We start from the raw sequence: 20,232 nt of genomic DNA, 5'->3' as shown, positions 1-20,232 counted from the left end.
TGAACCAGCAAATTAAAAATCCTGATTACTCTCAGTAGCTGGAGTTGAATCTAAAAGCAAGTCAGTAAAATCTGATTTGGTTCTAATTTATTTAAATTAAAATGCCCTTTATTAAAAAAAGTCAAAAGAAACTTTAAGGAACTGAAAATAAGTTTGCTGGACCTATTTTGGCAGTCTGTTTCTGCTCTGGAACAAGGGAATTTACAATTTCCTGATTCAGGGAAACCTTGAAACTTGTGGGTTTTCCTGACTTGGTGTTTGAGTCAAACTTCAGAATATTTAAAACTTCTGTAAGCTAGAAGTCCTCTTTGGTCAGCTATTTTTATTTTTTTACAAAAATTGTGGATTATGTTGAAAAGAGAAAGCAAATACTAGGCTTTTAAAGGAGAGACAAGCTTGTTTGTTAATGCGTACAGCAAGTCTCACTTGCATGTTCGATGTGTTGTGTGATCTGCTTCCTGTCTTCACTTAGCCATGTGGGAAGCACGGTGTGGTTACATGGGAGGTTTAACATAGTTTTTTATAAAAAAAGGTCATGCTGAAGTTTTTTTTAATTATGTTAAGTCGTGGTACAACATTTTCAGTGTATTATGTTTAGATCTGGTACAGTTCAAATCAGATCTGTATCTTTCTAAACAGAGTAAGAAGACCTACAGTCAGCTGTAATCTTGGGGGAAGGGAGGAAATAATAGAAGTAGAACTAGAAATTCCTGATGATGATTGTATACTCTGGTTTTAAGATGCCACGCTTACACCATCATGAAACTCCAAGATCTGTTTTGCTACTGAAAGTACTTTACACAAGTCTTTGCTTCAGTTCTGTTTTCCTAATCGCTGCTTCAGAGACCCTACAAACCTAACACCATCCATTTTTTGACCTTCTACATTTAAGGATTTCTTTTGTTACTTTATCCCATGTTCAAGATATGCAGGGTCCCACTTAAACTTCTGTGAAGTCAGTGGAGTATATCTTTCTTCTTCATGGCTTGAATGTTCAGTGAGTGCGTTTTTCTCTGTCATTACGAGAGTATTGGCTGTATCATCAGTGTAGCCCTAGGGCATAAAATATACACGTGTGAAACTCATAATCCAGCATCATAACATTGGCAATGCTAATTTTTCAGCCACCGATAAAAAGACAGATGAAAGCTAAACAAGCAAATGTGCAATCCTATGGCGTGACAAGTTCCACAGCGCGGCGCATCTTGCAGACATTGGAGAAGATGTCAAGCCCTTTGGCGGTAAATGGCACTCCTTTTAACGTTTTATTCCATGTGTTTGAAAAACATAGTAAATGTGCCAGTATAGGATGAAGATGTTACTTAATGTCATATCCAGTTTAATTTATTGCACCTGTTTTTTCAACAGGATGCTAAAAGGATTCCATCTTCTGTTTCTAGTCCACTGTCTTCTGTAAGTTGATCACAAACCCCCTTTGTTTTTGTTGGATGGAACCCTCTCATAGGAGAAAAACCATCCTCTAATATTTTGGCCTTTTCCCCCTGTTAGCCTGTGGACAGGAGTGTGCTGAATGTGACTAGCTTCCAATCCAGACAAAACCAGGTAAGAACCAGTAACACGTTAAGCTGTGATAGGTAACTCTCTGCTTTACAGCTCTTAAAAGAAATGTCACAAACCGCAATGACAGCATGCACATGAATTCAAGTCAATATTAGCCTTATGTGAGTTATAGCTGCCTTGGCTGCGTGGAAATCGCTAAAAATGTCTTTTCTATCCACACTAGATGAAGGACTGTGAAGATTACTCAGGTGGAGAATTATATTATCTTTTTGTGGTGGTGTGTTGATATGTCAAGAACAACTTCTCTAGACCACACAGAGTCGTTTTATCTTGTCCTGCAACCTGGGCTTAAGTTGCATGATAACATTCTTGTTTCAGAAAGCTTTTTCTTGCAGAAATAACCAGAAATAGAAAAATATTGATTGAGTGATTGTTCAGATCTTGTGCAGATTTCCATGTTTATTTTAACCAAAAAGTAAATACTTATATTTTTTATTACTACTCAAAGCAAGGAGAAAATTGGAAAATGGTTAAATTTTGTTACTTCTGTAAATTTATGCTCCTAAATTCCTGTTTGGAGGTAGCACTGAATTGTTGCTGTGGTAAATTATTATTTCCTTGGTTTTGTTTAAACAATGTTGGAATATTACATTTATTAAGTTGTGAAACCACAAGAGGTCACATTTAGCTCAGGCAACCAAAGGAACAGAAGTGGTTTTTTTTCCATGCAAACTGCTGTTGTAATGAGGAAGTGGACAGAATGTCTCAAGAAGTTTCTATGCTAATCACTTGGAGCATAATTAATTCTGCAGTCACTTAGGAGTTTATAAGCATCTCAGATTTCCTGTACTGCCTTTGGCCATATGATAAATTACAAGAATGTTGAAAAGTAGAGCATATAAGTTCTTTACCACCTCTTAAGCATTATCCCAGTAATTGAAAACAAAGCTGATACGGATTCTCAGTTAAAATGCAGAACCACACCTGTGATAAGGCATTAAAAAAGATCTACCAGATTTGCAGCATAGACCCTGACATCAGTCAGAAAGTGAGTGTTGCACACAGCTGTCACTGGGTAAAAATAGAGAAATTGTCTACTCATAATGCTAGAATTCATAAAATTTGGCCGGGAGAAAGGGTAGCCCTTGATGAAATGGGAGGAGGGAATTGTATGTGGCCAGAAGAGGGTTGTGTGTTTTCCTGTTAAAGCAGACAAATGATTGATAGGACACTTGAATACTCAGGCAAAACTTTTACAGGTCTTTTTTTTTGTGGTATTTTTCTTATTTTGAGGATTGTATTAGTGTACAGTTAGTGTACTGAACATGTTACTGGGTTTTTTTTTTCCTTGTTGTACATACCTGTTTCACTAGTTTGATATCCTTTTACAATAATGTCATCTGCCTGGCACGTGAAAATAAGGTGGCAGATGTAGTTTTCTGGATTTTTGTGAGGCTTTTGATACTGTCCCTCACAGTATCCTTCTGGACAAGTTGTCCATCTCTGGGATGAGTGGGTACACACTGAAGAACTGGCAGAACAGCAGGATGCAAAGGGTTGTGGTCAATGAGGCTACATCTGGCTGGTGACCGGTCACCAGCAGTGTTCCTCAGGATCAGTTCCAGGGCCAGCACTGTTCAGTGTATCTGTCAGTGATCTGGGGGCACGAATTGAACGCCCCATTAGCAGGTTTGCTGATGGTATGAAACAGGGAGGTGCTGTTGACTCTCTTGAGGGACAAGAGTTCTTGCAGAGGGATCTAGATAGATTGAAGCATTAGATAGTCATCAGTGGGATGAATTTTAACAAATCCAAATGCCAGATCTTCATCATTGAGACAGTGGGACTGAGTGCACCGTCAGCAAGTTTGCAGGCGACACCAGAATGAGTGGCGCAGTTAACACATCTGAGGGATGCCATCCAGAAGGACCAGGACAAGCTCTAGAAGAAGGGGGCCCATGTGAAGGTCATGCAGTTCTGCACCTGTGTTGGGGCACAACCGTCTGTTGATACCAATTTAAATAATAGATACATCCTAAGTCTCATTCTTCTTATCATCAAGGCTACAGATTATTGCTGTCTCCACCCGGCTCTGTGGCTCACATGTGTGCATGCACAAACGCACGGCTGGCTTCAGTATAAAATCGGTGACAAAGAGATGGGAAGGGTCTTTGCGTGTATTCCAACAGGAGCATTTATTACTTCTACACTGTTGAAGGTTACAAAGGGAAAGGCGGGAGAACAATGGCAAACCGGGATTTTATCCGGGGGTGGGGAAAAGGCAGGACTAGGGAACGGGGACCAATGGGGAAGCTCTGGGGGAGTGATGAGGGGTAGAGGCTGACAGCCAACTGGGGAATTCAAACTGGGATAGATTAACAGAACAGAGCAATGCTTCCTGGGAGAAGCCTTTTTGGTCACCGCTAACATAAAGTGGTTCTTGTGGTACTAGGGACTTACTAAAAACTCTGTCTTGTAACATAGGTTCACTGGCCACCACAACAGATGATCTCATGTATCATGGGGCCTTTTGGGGTCTTCCTTCTCTATTCAGTTAAGCTAGTTTTGTAGAATGTACACTGCTTTCTGCTTAAAAACTAGCCCTTGTCTGTAAAAAAGCTTTGACAAGAAAAGTCAGACCAGTACTTTTAAGAGCATCAAATGCAAATCTAAAACATTGGAACATATATTAATGAGACTAATTTAAAATTATTTTACAATTTATTTAAGTGTAACTTCAAAGGAAGAAAATGTAGAAAAACAAGAAACCCAGAACCTGGTTTAACACTGCTTAACATTTTCAATATTAAATTAATGGATTAAGCCAGTAAAAAAAAAAAAAATCACAATGAGGGCAGAGGAGAGAAAAGGATGGGAGCATATTATTGTAACATGAGTTATTTTGCTTATAGCAATATAGTTTATTTTGTCTGTGAGGTAACTGCCAAATTGTGACACAGGATTCAGTCAGGCTTTGACTGTTCCTGTAGCTTATAACTGATTTTTCTGGTGATTTCCTTCTGCAAGCTAAATGTTTTCAACACTTCCACATCGTTTTCACTGGTGCTGAGACTGGTGGGAGGTTTATAGTTCTGTAACTTTTATCATTGGTAAATGCTGTGGTAATTTGGGTGGGTGCGAGGATAAATTGATTGCTGCTTCCCTTTCAAAGATGGATTCTCAACATCCACCTGTCCAGAAACTTGTGACACCAAAGCCAATCTCCCTGACAGGGAGTCGAATCACATATTTTAAACCATCTCTGAAATCAGCTACTAGTTCCAGAAAAATTCACCAAAGGGCAGATACAGACCATCAAGTAAGTAAACTTTCATGTCCTAATTTGCCTGCTTTTTGCAAGCTTGGAATGTGTCTAACCAATCTACGAAGGTATTGTTTCTTGCAGGAGCACCAGTAGTATACTTGGGGTAAGCATTTAGAGAGTGGGAACCATTGTGAAAGAGATACTTAGAGGTTTTATGGATATAGTTGTATCTTTGGCACACTAAGTGGCTGGTGCTTATTTTCAGAACGTGGTGGTGTGCTTTTGGGCCAGGGTTTTCCCAGTGAATGAATATTAAAATACAGAAACACAAATTTCCTTTGCATATGCTGCTGTACAGAAAGCTGATGGAACATGCTGGTGTTGTGTATATGTTTCAAGACAACTGCTGGCTCCAAGTGAGATTTCTAACAATTACCAATTCAGATCACTTTTTTAATTACCTATTCTGATCACTTCAGTGTAGATGGAGTCCCTGATAAACTTCCCTTGAAACAACACTGGTATCTCTTTCAGAAAAAAATCACCCATGGTTCCAGTATTACCCTGAATGTAAAAATGACTAGGTATTAAATAAATGGGCTGGAGATTAAGTGGATAGTCAGAGTAGTTAGGGAACAAGCTTAAGCAGATCAGGTATATTTAGTGGTATAAATAAAAAAATACGAAAACAGCACAAAGTGTGTGTTTGGTTGTCTTTGTCTTTTGTTTATAAATATGTTCAGATAAATCTTGAAATAAATAAAATTCATTTTGCAGGACATGATAGAGGAGAGTTTTCCTGCAGAACAGCCTGTAAAATCATCTGAAAGGTATGACAAGTCTATTAATTTAAAACACTTGAAAGAAGAAAGCCCTCTTCTTTCTCAGTACAGTCTGCATGCTTGCCTTCTTTTGGAAGGGAGTAACAGTTCTCAGTAAAAGGGAATAGAAAAAGTGAAAAAATTGTATTAAGGGAGAGTTTAACTATTTGTCCATCTTAACCTTCATTAGGGGAGTAGCTGTTAGTTTCAGGTAATTAAATAATTGCTTGGGGTCTGAAGGCTTTGTTGTACAGGAATTCCTTTCTGAAAAATTCTTTATAATGTGAAATGTCTTACAGTTCAGAAGTATATTCAATTTGTAGTTGGTTTTTTTTTTTATTTAAGCAAAAAGCTGGAGGAAGATTGTTTTCTGATGCTCCTTACATGACAAAGGCACTTGTCTGCTCTGTGAGTTTGCATGAAAAACAGAAACCCTTCATAGTCATCTGAAGACAATTGCCAACTTGTCTCTGAAACAAAAAAATTCCAGGAGAGTTAATAATTGTATTTCTTCTTGAGAAGATTGTGTTGCATTATGCTGCTTGCTTGGCATAGAATGACTTCAGATAATATTGATGGCTCTCCCTTCTGGGGGATTAATCTTTTGGGTAATGCTCGAATTAAGACACTGTATGCTCAGAAAATATCTTTTTTTTTTTTTGAGGATTCGAACCTTTCAAAGAACAGTAGTAGGGAATCTGCTAATGTGTTGGCTCTGTGTTCATCTTCCAAACAATTCTTACATTGCCTTGGGCATTCTTTGGCTTGCAAAAAACCCCAAAGCCAACCCTTTATTTTACCATATAATAGTTTGACTTTACAGGAACCCTCTTTGGTTTTGGCAGAGGTGCAAAGAGATGTTAGGTTTTAATTGTGGGTTTTCAAACTGCTCTAAGTTTCCTTTGGTACAAATTCTTTCTCCCATGTAAAGGGAGATCCAGGAAACTGATACTGCTTTTCATTTGTTTCACAAGTTTTATTGCTGTGCTTCTACTTTGGACATTAGAGTAGATGGTCCTTGTATTTTAACTCTTTTATAAAGCCAGTGTCTGTGTATTGTCATATTATGGAGTAGGAATACAAAACTGTTAAGGGCCAGGTCTCTTCATGCAGCTAACCTGCAGTACTTTGGTACATCTCTGTTCAGCCTAACAAAAGCTGTTTAGTTTTTAAACCAGTGTCAGAATTGTAGATTGGGCTGACTTGCTTAAAGACAGAACTGTCTTTGCCCTTAGAAGCTGACAGGTGTTAACAGAAAAGAGGAATATGGGCTATCATAGACATAATATAATTGTCTGAATAAAGATTTGTTTTGACATGAGATTTTATTTCAGAATTCAAATTGATTGTCACTTTGGATTAGGGAACAGTTTGAGCATATGGCTTTAAGGATCTGGCTTCCTCTCAGTGGTTACAGTGCTAAGCAGATGTTTGCAACTATCTGAGAGGTTTAGACCAAGTCTCTTCCTCAGTCCTCTAGAAACTTGACCTGGTGTCTTCCAGTGTGCTTCTGTAATGACTGACTGCTTGGCTGCAAGATTAGCTTGATACAGTAATTTTTTTCAGGGATACTTCATCGTAATGCCATACTGGTTTTTATTGTTATTATTCCTTAGTTCACTTATATTTTGGGATGTGGCATGGGTTGGGTTTGGTTTGTTGTTGGGGGGGGGGGGGTGGGGGTTGTCTGTGTGTGTGGGAGGGGGTGTGTGTTTACTTGTTTTGAGGTTTTTCTTTTGTTTTTTCTTTTTCTTTCCCCTTCCCACTTGGATTGGGGAGTCTTTCTGGTTTGGATCTGGGCTTTTGTGATGAACAGAGAAATTCCTTTGTATGCCTTACAAAAGGGATCTGTATTCATGTCTGAAAAGACTTCTGGAATGTTGGCACACCCAAACACCTCTGCTGCTTCTGCTGATGGCCTCAGGAAAGCCAGAGCTGTTTATGAAGCTTCTGTCATATTTTCTTGACACACAAGTTTAAGCCTCTCAGTTCCGTAAGAGCTGTTGGCAGCATTTCCTGTGCGCACATGCACACACACATCCCCGCTCCCTGCCCCTATATTTTTAGATGTTCTTTTATATCCCTTCAGAGATACATGCTCATCACAGAGTCAGAGAACTAGCAAGTCAAAATTTCCACTGTCTGGACTATTAAAAGCAAACATTAGAAAATAACAATCTAAATCAGTTCTTCTATTTCAGGTCTTCTGGCTTAGTCATCATTCCTTTATGGATGTTGTGACTGGTTTTTATGTATGTTATTCTCACTGCTGCTCTTATTCAGCTTTGGCTGTTTAGAACACAAGCTATTTAGCAGTATTTAGGAACTTGTGGGATGTTTTTTTCTGATTCCAATTAGCAGGTGACAGTTCTAGGATTAATAGTGGCTATAATAGCTTCAAACAATTAGTTGATAAGTTGGATTTTTTTCTCTCCTTTTTTTTGCTTTTTTTAAACCCCTTGCCTCAACTTTTGTATTTTTATTCTGTGCCAGCAATTTGAGCTACCCCAAACCCGATATTCCTGCATCCAACGGTCTGTCTTCAGGAGGAAGAATGGATAGTGCCTGTGGCAAGATGAGAAGGGAAAGAGAGCGATACTGTGCATCAAGACCTGGACAAAAACAACAACTGGTAAGGGTCTTTCAGGTTAATTGATCTTACTGTGATTGCTGAAATAAATAGCTTCATTGCCTCATAGTAATTTACAATAATGCCATTTCAGTTTTGTGGGTGTTTTGCATGTTTGCTAATGATCATTCAGAATTACTGGCACTTACTCAAACTCATTGTGAGAGGGGTTTTTAATGGGAAAACTCCATTTAATATAATGGTAGTCGTTACTATCCCAAGGATTGTCTTCCTGACTGAGTGTTATGTAAGCTGCCTACTACTGGATCTTAAATCTAAAGAAGTTAACTCAGTCTTCTGGCTGATGCAAAATAAAGAAATAGTAAATGCTGGAGAATGTTTCTGTAATAGAAATGGTCTCAGTATCAAGGTGTGATAGGCTCTTCAGATCTCTGAAATATGGAAGCTGTAGGGTACATTAAATGTCTGTAATAGCAATGTGCATATCTGCTTAGTCACTCCTGAATAGATATTGGTACTGCTGTCCAAATTGTGAATAGATTGGCTATTCCCATTTAAATCCTAACCCAAATCTAATCTTGGTAATCAAAGAGTTTAGAAGACACGGGTAAGAGCAGAAATTTTTAAGGTACACTGATTTCTGAATTTTAAATTTGCATCCTGATACATGATATTGACTAGATTTACCAGAGTATGAAAATCTGTGTCACTCATTAGGCTTTCATTTTTGAAAAAGCACTTTCTGTGCTTTGGTTTGGTTTGGGGGTTTTAGGACTCAAAGGAACCCACATCCTTCTTAAAATATTTTTTTTTCCAAGTTCAAGTGTCTTGAGAAACTTTGTCAGCTGTCTTACCTAATTTTGCAAGAGGGACACTTTCTTACATGCCATGAAGTTGTGCTCTTAATTAAAGAGATAGGGAATCATGGAATCCTGGAATGGTAATGTCTTTCTAGATCTTTTAAGTAAGAGGTAAAACCCAAAAATAAATCTTATCTGAGCTCCTTTCTCTTCTGCTCAGGTAACAATTTTGAGCTTACTTTCAGTATTCTTACTGGACTGGTGATGGATATAGTATCGCATGGAAACAGGCCTGCCGTAAATAAAAATGATGTGGCAGACTTACGTGGGAGGTTTGGATTCCTTTTGAAAACTTGCTTTGTCTATAGATCTCTCTGTTGCATTTAATTTTGTTAAGAAACTAAGGGTGGGACAGGGTAGGAAGGTAGTAGGTCTTGTGAAAGATAAAAACTAACATTTACAACTTCTTAAAGAAAGAGAAAAATTAAAATCTACAGCTTTTCTAAAGAAAGTGAAAAATTAGAATTTGCAACTTCTTTAAAGAAAAAATTAAATTAACAATTAAAATTTGCACCTAGGAGATGGAGCAAGAACTACCTGAAGTACCGCTGCCCATCAGTAGCGCATCGCTGCCAACATTCAACTTCAGTTTCCCTGCCACTAGTGCTGTCTCCTCATCACCCAGCACTGTTTCAAAAGCAGCGGTGAACAAGGTGAATCTTTGCTGTGTATTGTGAATACTTTTTCAGGATGAGTATACATCCTCCTTGCTGAATGTTGATTTTTTTCTGTGGTGCTCATGAAACTAACCAACCTGAGTTTATAACCTGTTGAATAAAACAGGGTTGTGTTCAGATTGGGAGGTGGGGGGGACACATATTTTGATACGGCTTCTGTCCATCTTACATGCTGACTTGCAAGCTTTGTCTTACAACTCTTAGCTGTGGATCAGAAATATCAAACATCAGATTTCCCAACTGCACTGCAGAATGTCTGTTAGTGAATTCAGGTAGCTGCTATTGTTTCACCTGGATGCTTTTCTTTTAGATACAAACCTTAATTCTTTTGAAAATATAGGTACAACCAGCAAGTAATGTTGGGAGTCCTACGTTTGTATTTTCATCTCCAATTGTGAAATCTACTGAGGTGGAAGTGCTACCTCCATTGTCTGTAAGTAAAATAAATCCTAACGTTTTCTCAAGGCTTTAGTAGAATACTGTGGAAAATAAAGCAGAATTTGCCCTGGTAAGGGGGAAAACAAATACATAGATTTCTGACTTGCAATTTTTCACCCAGAAGCCACCAAAATTTTGAAGACTGGATTTCAGATTATTATTTGAATATGAAACTTGATTAAAATTTCTTGGAATCTAAACAAAATCTCTCTTTTCATAGCAGATTAAGTTTACATTTAGTGTTCCTGTCGTAAAGTCATCAGAGCTTTCTGGATCCACTGATACACCAGTGACATCCATTCTTAGTCCAGGTAACAGAAATTTTAGCATTTCAAACATAAAGTGCTAATTCTCTTTTTTTTGTATGTTAAATAGTTAATCTGTCATTTCTAAGCTTGTTAAAAATTCCAGGAAAAGTCTGTTTTCAGTGACAGGTCTGCTTCTAATCAAATTGTAACTATAAACTGTTGTAAATAAGGGTGAATTTTGAAGATTCTTATATAAGAAGAATGAAACATGGAAAATCTTGTTTCTAGCAAACATGAATATATTCTAAGTGCATTTCTTTGTAAAAGGTGGCTTTTGTTTTATTTTTAAAGGTAGTGCCACTGTAAACAGCACCAGCAATAAGAAGGAAGAGGAAGAAGAATATGATGGGTTCTGCAAACCTGCTAAGTTCTTAAAGCAAGGAAGTGTGTTAGACATTCTAAAAAGCCCTGGTGAGATAATGTACTCTTTTAAAAAATATTTTGCAGAGACTACACTTTCATATAGCTGCATCGATTTTTAAAAAACCCACCACAACAGCAACAAAAAAACCCAAACAGATAACTTGTCACAGTTAAGGCAGTGTCAACAATAAATACAGACATAGGAGAACATTACATTAAAGCTACATCTGTTAGGCTTGACGCCATCTTCTGTTATAAGGGGCTTTCATTGCTGAAGGGAAAACTGCATCTTCAAACCAGATGCATTGCTTATCCTTTACATGTTAGGTTGTAATTCAAACTTAAGTATAAAAAGGATTAGTCAAAGAATCAGTGTTTTGTTTTAAATAAATAAAATGTATGTAATTGGAAAGGAAACGTTTGTAAAATGTTTTACAAATGTTCCTCTCCCACCTTCACCATCTCCAGAAATTAAGAATGGTAAAGACAACTTCATTCCTAAAGGTGTGTCGGAAGCTGCGTATCTTTTGGCCTTAAATGATAACAGTTACTATGGATTCAGTAAGTTTTAGGTAGCAGTGGGCTGTCTCACTTTTAAAAAAAAATTGGTTTTTAAGTCATTGCAGTTGTTTTCAACTGTTCAGTAACGAGTGTATGTGTAGATGACGTTTTTTGTTTCAGGAAAAAGGACTATTGAACTTGACCTTTCCCATAAGCCTTGAGTTGCAGCAGGACTTTTTATTATGAAATGACAGATCTATTAAGAGGGCAGTGCCTATTTATATTGGAAAGAGCTAAGTGAGAGAAAATACACTGTGTGTTTTGTTCAAGGAAAGACCTGCGAGTGAAGTGGCATTAGTTTTCTTTATCAGTTTAACAGAATCAGGTTCTAAATCCACTCTGTTTGAAGATTCCACTTCTAATATAAAAAAAAAAAAACAAACCCAAAGCAACAACAACATAACAATAAAAAAAAGAAATCTTTATTTTTTATTTTATTTATTTTATTTTATTTTAACTATTTATCTTAAATTATGCTGCTATCTAATACGTGTTGCTGTAGCATTTTTGTTAGTGTTTCCATATTGGTGGTTCTTGTTTTCTGAAAAGTTTGCGCCTTTAAGGTGCCCAATGCATTTTGAACAAAGATTATAGGTAAAAATTGTTTGGTTGTTTTAATTTTTATTGCTTAATTATTACTCAGTATTTGTGGGGGAATACTGTGTGGATGGCTGCTCCAAGTACCAAGTGCTATACAGCTACTAAAGTAAATGTGAGTCATCTACTATGGCAGAAATAGCTTTAGAAATTTGATTCGATTGAGCATGGTGTCTTTAAATGAAATTGGATTACTTCCAGTCTGTGACAGATCATCTGCTTTCAGTACTGTTTGTTTACACTTGTATCTACCAGTGTAGTGGCAGGTACAAATGAGATTTGTATTTAAAACTTCCTTGAAAGTGAAGAGTTAAATCAGGCTTTAAATAAGTGTTCTGTTGTGTCCCAGCTCAGCATATGAAATTTCATCCCTTTAGATAAGATTTCCATGGACTTCCTCTTGTAGTATGTTGGAATCTGTAGTTGCCACCATTGACACTTGGTTTAAATTTGTGCTGTCTGCTCTAAGTAACTTCCATGCAGCCAGGGTACAGCCCTGTCAGTAAGACCTCTCCTTTTTCTTTTTCTTAAACTAGGCTTTATGTCTGGGAAATTGCCCTCCTGTTCATCTGCACAGCCTGTTACAAGCACAGTGGTCTATACGAGGCCTGCAATAAGTAGTTTTTCTGCAGGTAAAGACACCTCTAAACAAGCATCCTCGTTTTGGCAGTCTGACACACACGACCCATGCCTGCAGAACAAAACCACCGATGGCAAATGTGTAACATGTGAAGCTGCTAAAGTTTCCACTGTTGAGAGTACAAAGCAGACGATAAGTGTGAGTCAGTGTGTCTCCTCCAAGACAACAGTCCCTACAGCAGCGACACTGGGCTTTGAAGACAAATTTAAACCGGCACCCAACACGTGGGATTGTGATACCTGTCTGGTCCAGAACAAACCTGAAGCTACAAAATGTGTAGCATGTGAGACACCAAAGCCTGGAACAGGAGTGATGCCTGCTCTGACAATGCCAGTGGTCACGGACAACGCAGTGACAGTGACATCCACCTCCAGCGGCACTGCCACAACAGTCACTCTGGGGTTTGGAGACAAATTTAAACAGCCGAAAGGCTCTTGGAACTGTTCAGTGTGCCTTGAACAAAACACGGCAGAATACAGCAAATGTGTAGCTTGTGAGTCTGAGAAACCAGGTTTGTTCTTTTCTCCTCCGTTGTTTCATACTTATGTGCATTTTTTAGGGAATAAAATATGTTGCATATAAAAGATACTTTGAGCAGCATGGCTGTATGCCAGACAGGATGGATTAGTGGCTCTCTGCAGGATTGGTTGCAGGCACTTTGGAGGCCTCAGCCCAGATTCCAGCCTGTCACACGAGTTGAACTGATTGTGAAATGTGTTACTGCAGAGCGGAACTGAAGCAAATACACCCTGCTTTACAGCTAGTGAGGAAAGATAACTAAAATAGATGCCTTAATTAACTTAAAACCAATTGACTCATTTTTAGTGGGGCAAAATGTGAACTCCATGCAAGGAGCTAAAAACTACTGGATTTGCTAGGGTTTTGTTTTCCTCTTTCAAAGCATGAGTAGAAGCAGTATTTGCACAACATGGCTTACAATGTCTCCAGTCAGCATTTGTGTGGAATTGCACAGAGGTATGAAGCCGGATTCCAAGTCAGTGTAGTCTTTAGCTAGTTGTCTTGTGCTAAAACAGAAACATGTTCAGCTATGCCTATGGTAGCTTTTCAGAACATGGATAACCTTGTTTGGGAAGGTCAGAGTTCTTACAGATGTTGGGGAGGTGGGCGTCTTCTTCGGTTCATTTCTGATAATGGGTTGTTTCCCATTATATATCATTGTAACTGATTTTGAGAGAGTTTATTTTTTTAAAGCACAAATAATTAGTTTAGTGTTAACTTTTATTGACTATTAACAAAATTTAGTGTCAAAAATACAATTTAATGTCAAAAACACCTGACATCTTGGGGGGAAGAAAATAGATATAAGATGGACTAGAATCTGCTATTATCATCATTGTGTACAGTAAGAGTGGAATTTCTTCAGATAAGATTAATGCATTTTAGAGGAAGCTTATTCTCGGGGACTTCCAGCCTCAGAGTGGTCAGCTGGCACTTTTGTCCAAGACTTTGGCCATTGCAAGGAAGAATTTTGGAGGTGAGGGGTTGCCGTGACCACCACGGTGCAGAGAATTGCAAAGTTACATGATGTTTGTCGAGGGGATGAGTGAAGCAAGTAAAATGGGAGGATATAAATTCTCTGGATGTGCTGTGGAAAAGAAGACCCATTCCTGTTTAGGAAATGTTACTGCTTTGAATTTGAGAAATTATCTTGTGTCTCTCTCTTGAATGCCACCCTCAATGGTTCACTGTAGGTGAGCATTACAATTATGTGATGCTTTTGTGCCTTTGGGATATTCTCTCCTGACACTTGCAGAGCTGAATTTTGCTCTTGGGGTGCAGCATCAAGTGACATCTCTTCCTTTACAGGGGAGAAAAGTCAGAAGGCAAGTGTTCTATTTCGGGTCTCAGCAGCAGGTTTCTGCTGCTGTTGAAGGCAGTGTAGCTTGTGTGGTGAACACAGAGATGTGGGTTTGGAAGCTTTGAGTCCCTCTCTTTTTTTTCCTTTTGTCATTACTACATAGTTTTGAATGTGTCCTGTCCTTGAGGCTTGCTGATGAATCATTCTAGTAAACTGTCAGCCTTGCATCACTTGACAGTGATCATTAACTTGAATGATGCTAACTTTGACTTCTGGTAACTGGTGTCACCAAAAATTCTTTCAGTAGTTTTAATTCAATACAGTACTTGTAATTTACATGTGAAATCAGCTGTGTTGCTGTATTTTACGAACTGCCATTGCTGTTTAAATGTCACTGGTTCAATTTGTGCTTGAAGTTATGTATAGATTATAAAGAAGAATCCAGGTGTTTCTGTTGTTTACATTGTCATATTGTATTTGACTGAAATCAACTTGTACCTTGATGGTTTTTTACTGGTACACTTGTGTGCTTTGCAATTTAGTGAGCATTTCTTAAAAAGTTGGTGTTCACTGTATGATTTAAGCAGGATGATTAACTATCTTGCTTCTTTCTCAGGGAGTTCAGTGCCTGTGACCAGTAGCAGTGTTTCTGCATTTTCTGCTTCTTCTGGAGGTTTTCTGGATTTAGACAAATTCAAGAAGCCTGAAGGAAGTTGGGAATGTGAGGTCTGCTTGGTCCAAAACAAAGCAGAAGCCACAAAATGCGTAGCCTGTGAAAATGTGAAGCCAGGCACCAAAGCAGAGCTCAAAGGTAATAGTTACTGAGAAGAACAAGGATGTGCATTCTGCAATTTTTTTCCTTTTTTAAAATACAATGTTTTTTCCTTTGAGTATGGCAAAATTGTCCGTTTGTTGTTTAGGAATATTGCTTAAATGAGACCACGTGCATATGTTTCCATACCCATTCTCCAGAAAAAGATTAACTTTTTAGAGGAAAGCTTGTGTCAGTGACATAGTTGGTTGTTTCAAGCCTTATGTGTTGTTCATTTGGAGTTTAGACTAAAACCCTGGTCTTTCGAGGAGCTCAGCAGTGTGCTTTTCCAAGCCAGGTGCCGCACAGAAGAGCACCGTTACTAAGATACGTGTAGAGAGGAAGTGTGGAGTTTCCTTACTTGTGGGGGGCGGGGGGGGGGGGAGTTTTTTTGAACAGTTTTGACTCTGGGAAGAGCACAGGACTAGAATGCCAGCCATTTAGCTAAATCCCACATGTATTATGTTATATATTGCAAACTTGACATTACTGCTTATTTCTGCAGGTTTTGGTACTGCTGCTGTGTCTACAAATGCTGCAATGCCATCATTTACATTCGGTCTCCCATCATCGTCCTCTGAATCTTCTCAAACATTAGGTAGCACAGGAAGTTTTAAATTTGGAGAACAAAGTAGCTTTAAATTCGGCATTGCATCCGAATCTGCATCGTCCAACACTGTGACTGGAGGATTTAAGTTTCCTACTGGTTCAGGGAACTTCAAGTTTGGAGTTTCTTCCTCAGACTCTAAATCAGAAGACAGTAAGAAAGAAAGTAAAAGTAACATTTTTACCTTTGGACTTCCATCTACAAGCAGTCAGGCTCCTTCAACATTTCAGTTCGGAACAACGAGTCTGGGGCAGCAGGAAAAGAAAGAGGAACCAGTTTTGGGAGGTTTTGGTTTCGCTGCAACTTCTACTTCTTCCATAGCTACTAATGAGAATAAAACTGGAGTCAGTGGCTTCACTTTCGGAACTATGGCAGAAAAGGACGTAGCATCACCTGCTTTGCCATTTAAGAAGTCAGATGAGAAGAAGGATGAAACTGTTTCAACGAAGGGAAGCTTCTCTTTCAGCAGTGTGGAGTCTGCACCTGCTTCACAGTTTGTTTTGGGAAGGGCAGAAGAGAAACAGGACTCTGTCACTTCTGCTGGTCCGTTAGCATTTGGAAAGAAAGCTGACAATGAAGAGTTAAAGGCACAGCCTATCTTTTCATCTGGGACAGCTGAGCATACCAAAGAGGAGAGCACAGCAAAACCTGTATTCAATTTTAGTTTTGGTAAACCATCGGAAAAGGAAAGTGAGCAGGCAAAGGCACCTTTTGCATTTGGGGCACAAACCAGTACTTGCGGTAAACAGAACATCTTTTGCCTTCACTTCTCTGCTCATCTCTATCAAATAATACCTCTGAGGCTGTACTGGACAAAATCTATGGGATTTATATACTACCGGCAGCCTGTCTTTAGTTCTAGTTGTTGTGTAGACAATATGTGGCAATTTCTTTGTAGATTCCAGTGAGTTTTAATGCTACATTTAGACAAAAAGAATTGCCACACCTTAAGGAACCTGTATCACTGCTTGTATAAGCAAGGAATTGTACTGTCTCAGTAGTAGCAGTGATAAAATCTATAATATGGTGCAGTGTAGAGGCCTCATACTAGTGTTTGTTATAGTGAAAGGGAAGGAGAGAGGGAACATCCTATTTCCACCTACTTGCAGATCTGCTGCAGTTTTTCTACTGCTACAAACGTACAAAAATCACTTCATAGATACTGCACAGTTTTGTATTCCTTTAATTTGTTGAAAGTTTGCAGTGGAGGATTAAAGGAGGATGGTTGCTGCGTGGAAAGTTTTTGGTTGTTAAATTCCATTTGTGTGACTTAGTAGTAACTGTTTCCTTCCTTTCAGATCAAGGAGCATCCTTCAGCTTCTTGAACTCCAGTTCCTCCAGCACAGCTGCACCCACTACTTCAGCCAACAGCAGCAGCATGTTTGGCAGCACCCTCTCCTCCTCAAACCCTCAGCCAGTTCCCACTCCCTTTGTGTTTGGACAACCCAGCAACACTGTGACCAGCTCTGTTTTTGGCAATCCTGCAGAATCTGCAACATCTCAGTCATTTGGGTTCTCTCAAGAAAACAAACCAGCAACCACATCTTCCAGCACTGGCTCGACTCTTACTCCATTTCTCTTTGGTTCAGGAGAGAGCAGTACCAATGCAGCAAATTCAGGATTTACTTTCGGAGCAACAACTACTTCAAGTTCAACAGGTACATTTTAAATAGATGCTCTTCTCGTTTTCTCATTTTTGCCATTATGTAGTGGATTAAGGAGATGTACTGTTTCATGAATATTTTACTTTGGAAAATGTGCAGGCTAAATGCATGGAAGTAGAGAAAAATACTGAGTATTTATATTCAGCAATGTTAATTTGGGCTCATTTTTCTTCAGTGTGGGAAATAGAGTTTAGGAATGAACTGGCACCAGAGTTGTTTTATGCAAAGGACAAACCTTTACTGGATTCAAATTTGCATGGGAGCTTTTCACCGTGAGAATGATAATTTCTTTCTTCAATCCCTGTCAGTCCAGTGTTTAGAGTTAGAAGTCAATGAATTACAACTTTCCTGCTTTTTCGCTCCTATACCTAAAACTCTGAACTGTTGGAAATAATGTCAAGATTTGCCAAGTCCTTCCCTCACAAGTATATATAAATAGAGTACCTTGACATGCAGTCAGTGCTGCTTAAGGGCTGGTTTCTACTAAAGGATCATGGCCACTGCATGTTAATTTTCTAGGAATTTAGAGAAAACAGCAATAAGAAATACAGAGTTTCTTCACGTTTTATGTTTGTTACTCCACTGCATGAATTGCATGAACAAATGCATGACACAAGACTAAATCCACCAAATTATCTGTATTCCTATGAGCCATGCAGTATGTTGGAAATAAGATTGTACCTGTAAGGGAAAGACTCAATCTAGTTTGATCCTGATGGCTTAACTTTGTCAGTCACAAAAGTTTAATTTGCACACTTTTTTGTGTACCAGAAACAGAGAAAACAGTCCTAAATTACAACAACCAAACCGATCAATTTAACCCGCTTACAAATCAGTAACTTCTGGTGTAATTTTGTTAGTAGGTGACACCATATTTCAAACACCTTCACAAATTCAGAAACCTAAGTTTTACCATGTATCTCACCTTGGAAAGAAAGTCAGCCATTCCAAGCGATGGTGCAATTAGAGGGTATTTCTTGTTGCGTGAGCATCAATAATGCTGTTTAAAATGTCCCTTTTGCATAGCAGATCTGCAATGTATGTTCAGAGTCACTGTTCGGTTGTGTTTCATTATTTCTGCTAGCCATGCAGCTAAACAATTGGGCTGGTTGCCTGTTGATGATAGGTATAGAATTACTCTGCTAAACCAAGTTTTTGAGATTACTGCAAGGTTGATTTGGTCTCCTGAAGTTGATAATGGTAAACACTTGAACAGGGGAGGGGTGCAGTTGCTGACAAGAAAAGATACATGTTCTCCTAGTTGTAATAAATCAGGAGCTGTATTTTGCATGTCTCAAAAATCTAATTTGAATGAATATTCCATGTGTGTGGTAGAAACAGCTTTTAGTAAATACAGATTAAAACATACTGTTTGTAGGAATCTATCTGTACAACATGAAGAGGCAACCAATGCGTTTGAGATTTTTCTGTCTCTCAAAAACATGGTGTTTCTCATGTTACTTAAAAGAAAAGGTGCAATTCCTGTTGTGGCTGAGATAGTATCTGCTTTATATACTCACACAAGTAGTTTGAAATTAAGATGAGTATTCAGCTACCAGACCTGAGGCTTGAGAACCTTTTGTTTCTGGATTCATTCTTGAGGGCGGGAGGGAAAGGGCCCCTACTGACATCCCTCTCTGTCCCCCAAGGGTCATCGTCTTCGTTTCTGTTTGGCTCTGGGCCTCCAGCGCCGGCTGCTGGCCCAGCCTTTGGCGCCGGTCAGCCACCAGCATTTGGCCCAAGCCCAGGCTCCAGCCAGCCAAGTGCTCCAAGTTTTGGATCGCTGTCGACAACGTTGTTTTCTGCTGGCTCTCACCCTGCTCCTTCTGCCTTTGGCTCGGTGACGAGCAGCACTCAGCCCTCTGTGTTCGGACAGCAGGCAACCCAACAGCCAGCTTTTGGCTCTGGTACCCCCAGTGCTGGTGAGTGCTGACCATCCTCTTCCCTTTTGGTCTCAAAGGTTATGTAGTTTATTTTCTTTTTCATGAAGTGCACCATAAATTACATGGAGAAAGATGACTTTGGCATTGCACATGTATTTAAATATAGGAATTGCCCTCCATAAAAATAAAGGTATAGGGTTGTCATTTATGTCCTAGTCCTGACTGTGGAGACACAACGTGTCAGGGGTATCCAGCTTCACAGTAAGCCTTCTCCACAAGACTTAGCAGACATAGAGGTTGCAACTCTACCACTAAATTTTGAGCTTTATTTTCTTTAGAAACCTAATGATTAAAAGGAATTATTGAAAACCATGGAGTAATCACTGGTAAGATTGCGCAAAACAAAATAGCAGATCCACTGCAAAATTGTTATTTTTTGATTTGAGAAATTCTTAGTTATCTTTTAACAGGCTTCATTGTATAAACTAGTCAGAATTGTTTGGGGGGCTTTTTAAGCATTTATGGATTAAGACTGTATTTGAAGATTTTTTTACCAATGCAGTATAAAATGCCATAGAAAAGGGACAGAGAATGAACCTTATAATTTAAGAAAGACCTTTTCCGTACTAGTAATAATTAAAAAACAAAAACAGTGCCAGAATGTCTATTTGATATCATATCAAATACTGAAGGGGGAAAGCCTCCTTTTTTCCTCTCAGAAGTTGTACAAAATAGCCTCCATTAAAAGTAACTGACGTTTTTGTACTAATCAGTAGATTAGTACAAGCAGATTAGTGCGCAACACAT

At 38.7% G+C, this 20,232-nt stretch overlaps 1 protein-coding gene across 4 annotated transcripts in view; it reads left to right on the top strand.

Moving 5' to 3' along the window:
- The window catches only part of NUP153 (nucleoporin 153), a 43,850-nt gene that overhangs the window by 21,309 nt on the left and 2,309 nt on the right, over nucleotides 1-20,232 (top strand). For 2 of the 4 annotated variants that reach the window (XM_082288283.1, XM_082288280.1), the window contains exons 6-20: nucleotides 1,125-1,241; nucleotides 1,369-1,413; nucleotides 1,510-1,563; nucleotides 4,694-4,840; nucleotides 5,564-5,616; nucleotides 8,101-8,239; nucleotides 9,576-9,710; nucleotides 10,075-10,167; nucleotides 10,393-10,483; nucleotides 10,772-10,891; nucleotides 12,538-13,152; nucleotides 15,077-15,271; nucleotides 15,777-16,619; nucleotides 17,177-17,536; nucleotides 19,192-19,464. In XM_082288283.1, the coding sequence (XP_082144409.1) occupies nucleotides 1,125-1,241; nucleotides 1,369-1,413; nucleotides 1,510-1,563; nucleotides 4,694-4,840; nucleotides 5,564-5,616; nucleotides 8,101-8,239; nucleotides 9,576-9,710; nucleotides 10,075-10,167; nucleotides 10,393-10,483; nucleotides 10,772-10,891; nucleotides 12,538-13,152; nucleotides 15,077-15,271; nucleotides 15,777-16,619; nucleotides 17,177-17,536; nucleotides 19,192-19,464 (3,280 nt within the window). The remainder of the gene's footprint in view (nucleotides 1-1,124; nucleotides 1,242-1,368; nucleotides 1,414-1,509; nucleotides 1,564-4,693; nucleotides 4,841-5,563; nucleotides 5,617-8,100; nucleotides 8,240-9,575; nucleotides 9,711-10,074; nucleotides 10,168-10,392; nucleotides 10,484-10,771; nucleotides 10,892-12,537; nucleotides 13,153-15,076; nucleotides 15,272-15,776; nucleotides 16,620-17,176; nucleotides 17,537-19,191; nucleotides 19,465-20,232) is intronic. The other 2 variants (XM_082288282.1, XM_082288281.1) reach the window with 2 other exon arrangements.

The sequence above is a fragment of the Coloeus monedula genome (genome assembly GCF_965178545.1).
Source record: "Coloeus monedula genome assembly, chromosome: 1".
In the NCBI taxonomy this organism is placed as follows: domain Eukaryota; kingdom Metazoa; phylum Chordata; class Aves; order Passeriformes; family Corvidae; genus Coloeus; species Coloeus monedula.
Note: the sequence above shows the minus strand (reverse complement) of the source record. Positions and strands in the feature narration are given on the sequence as shown.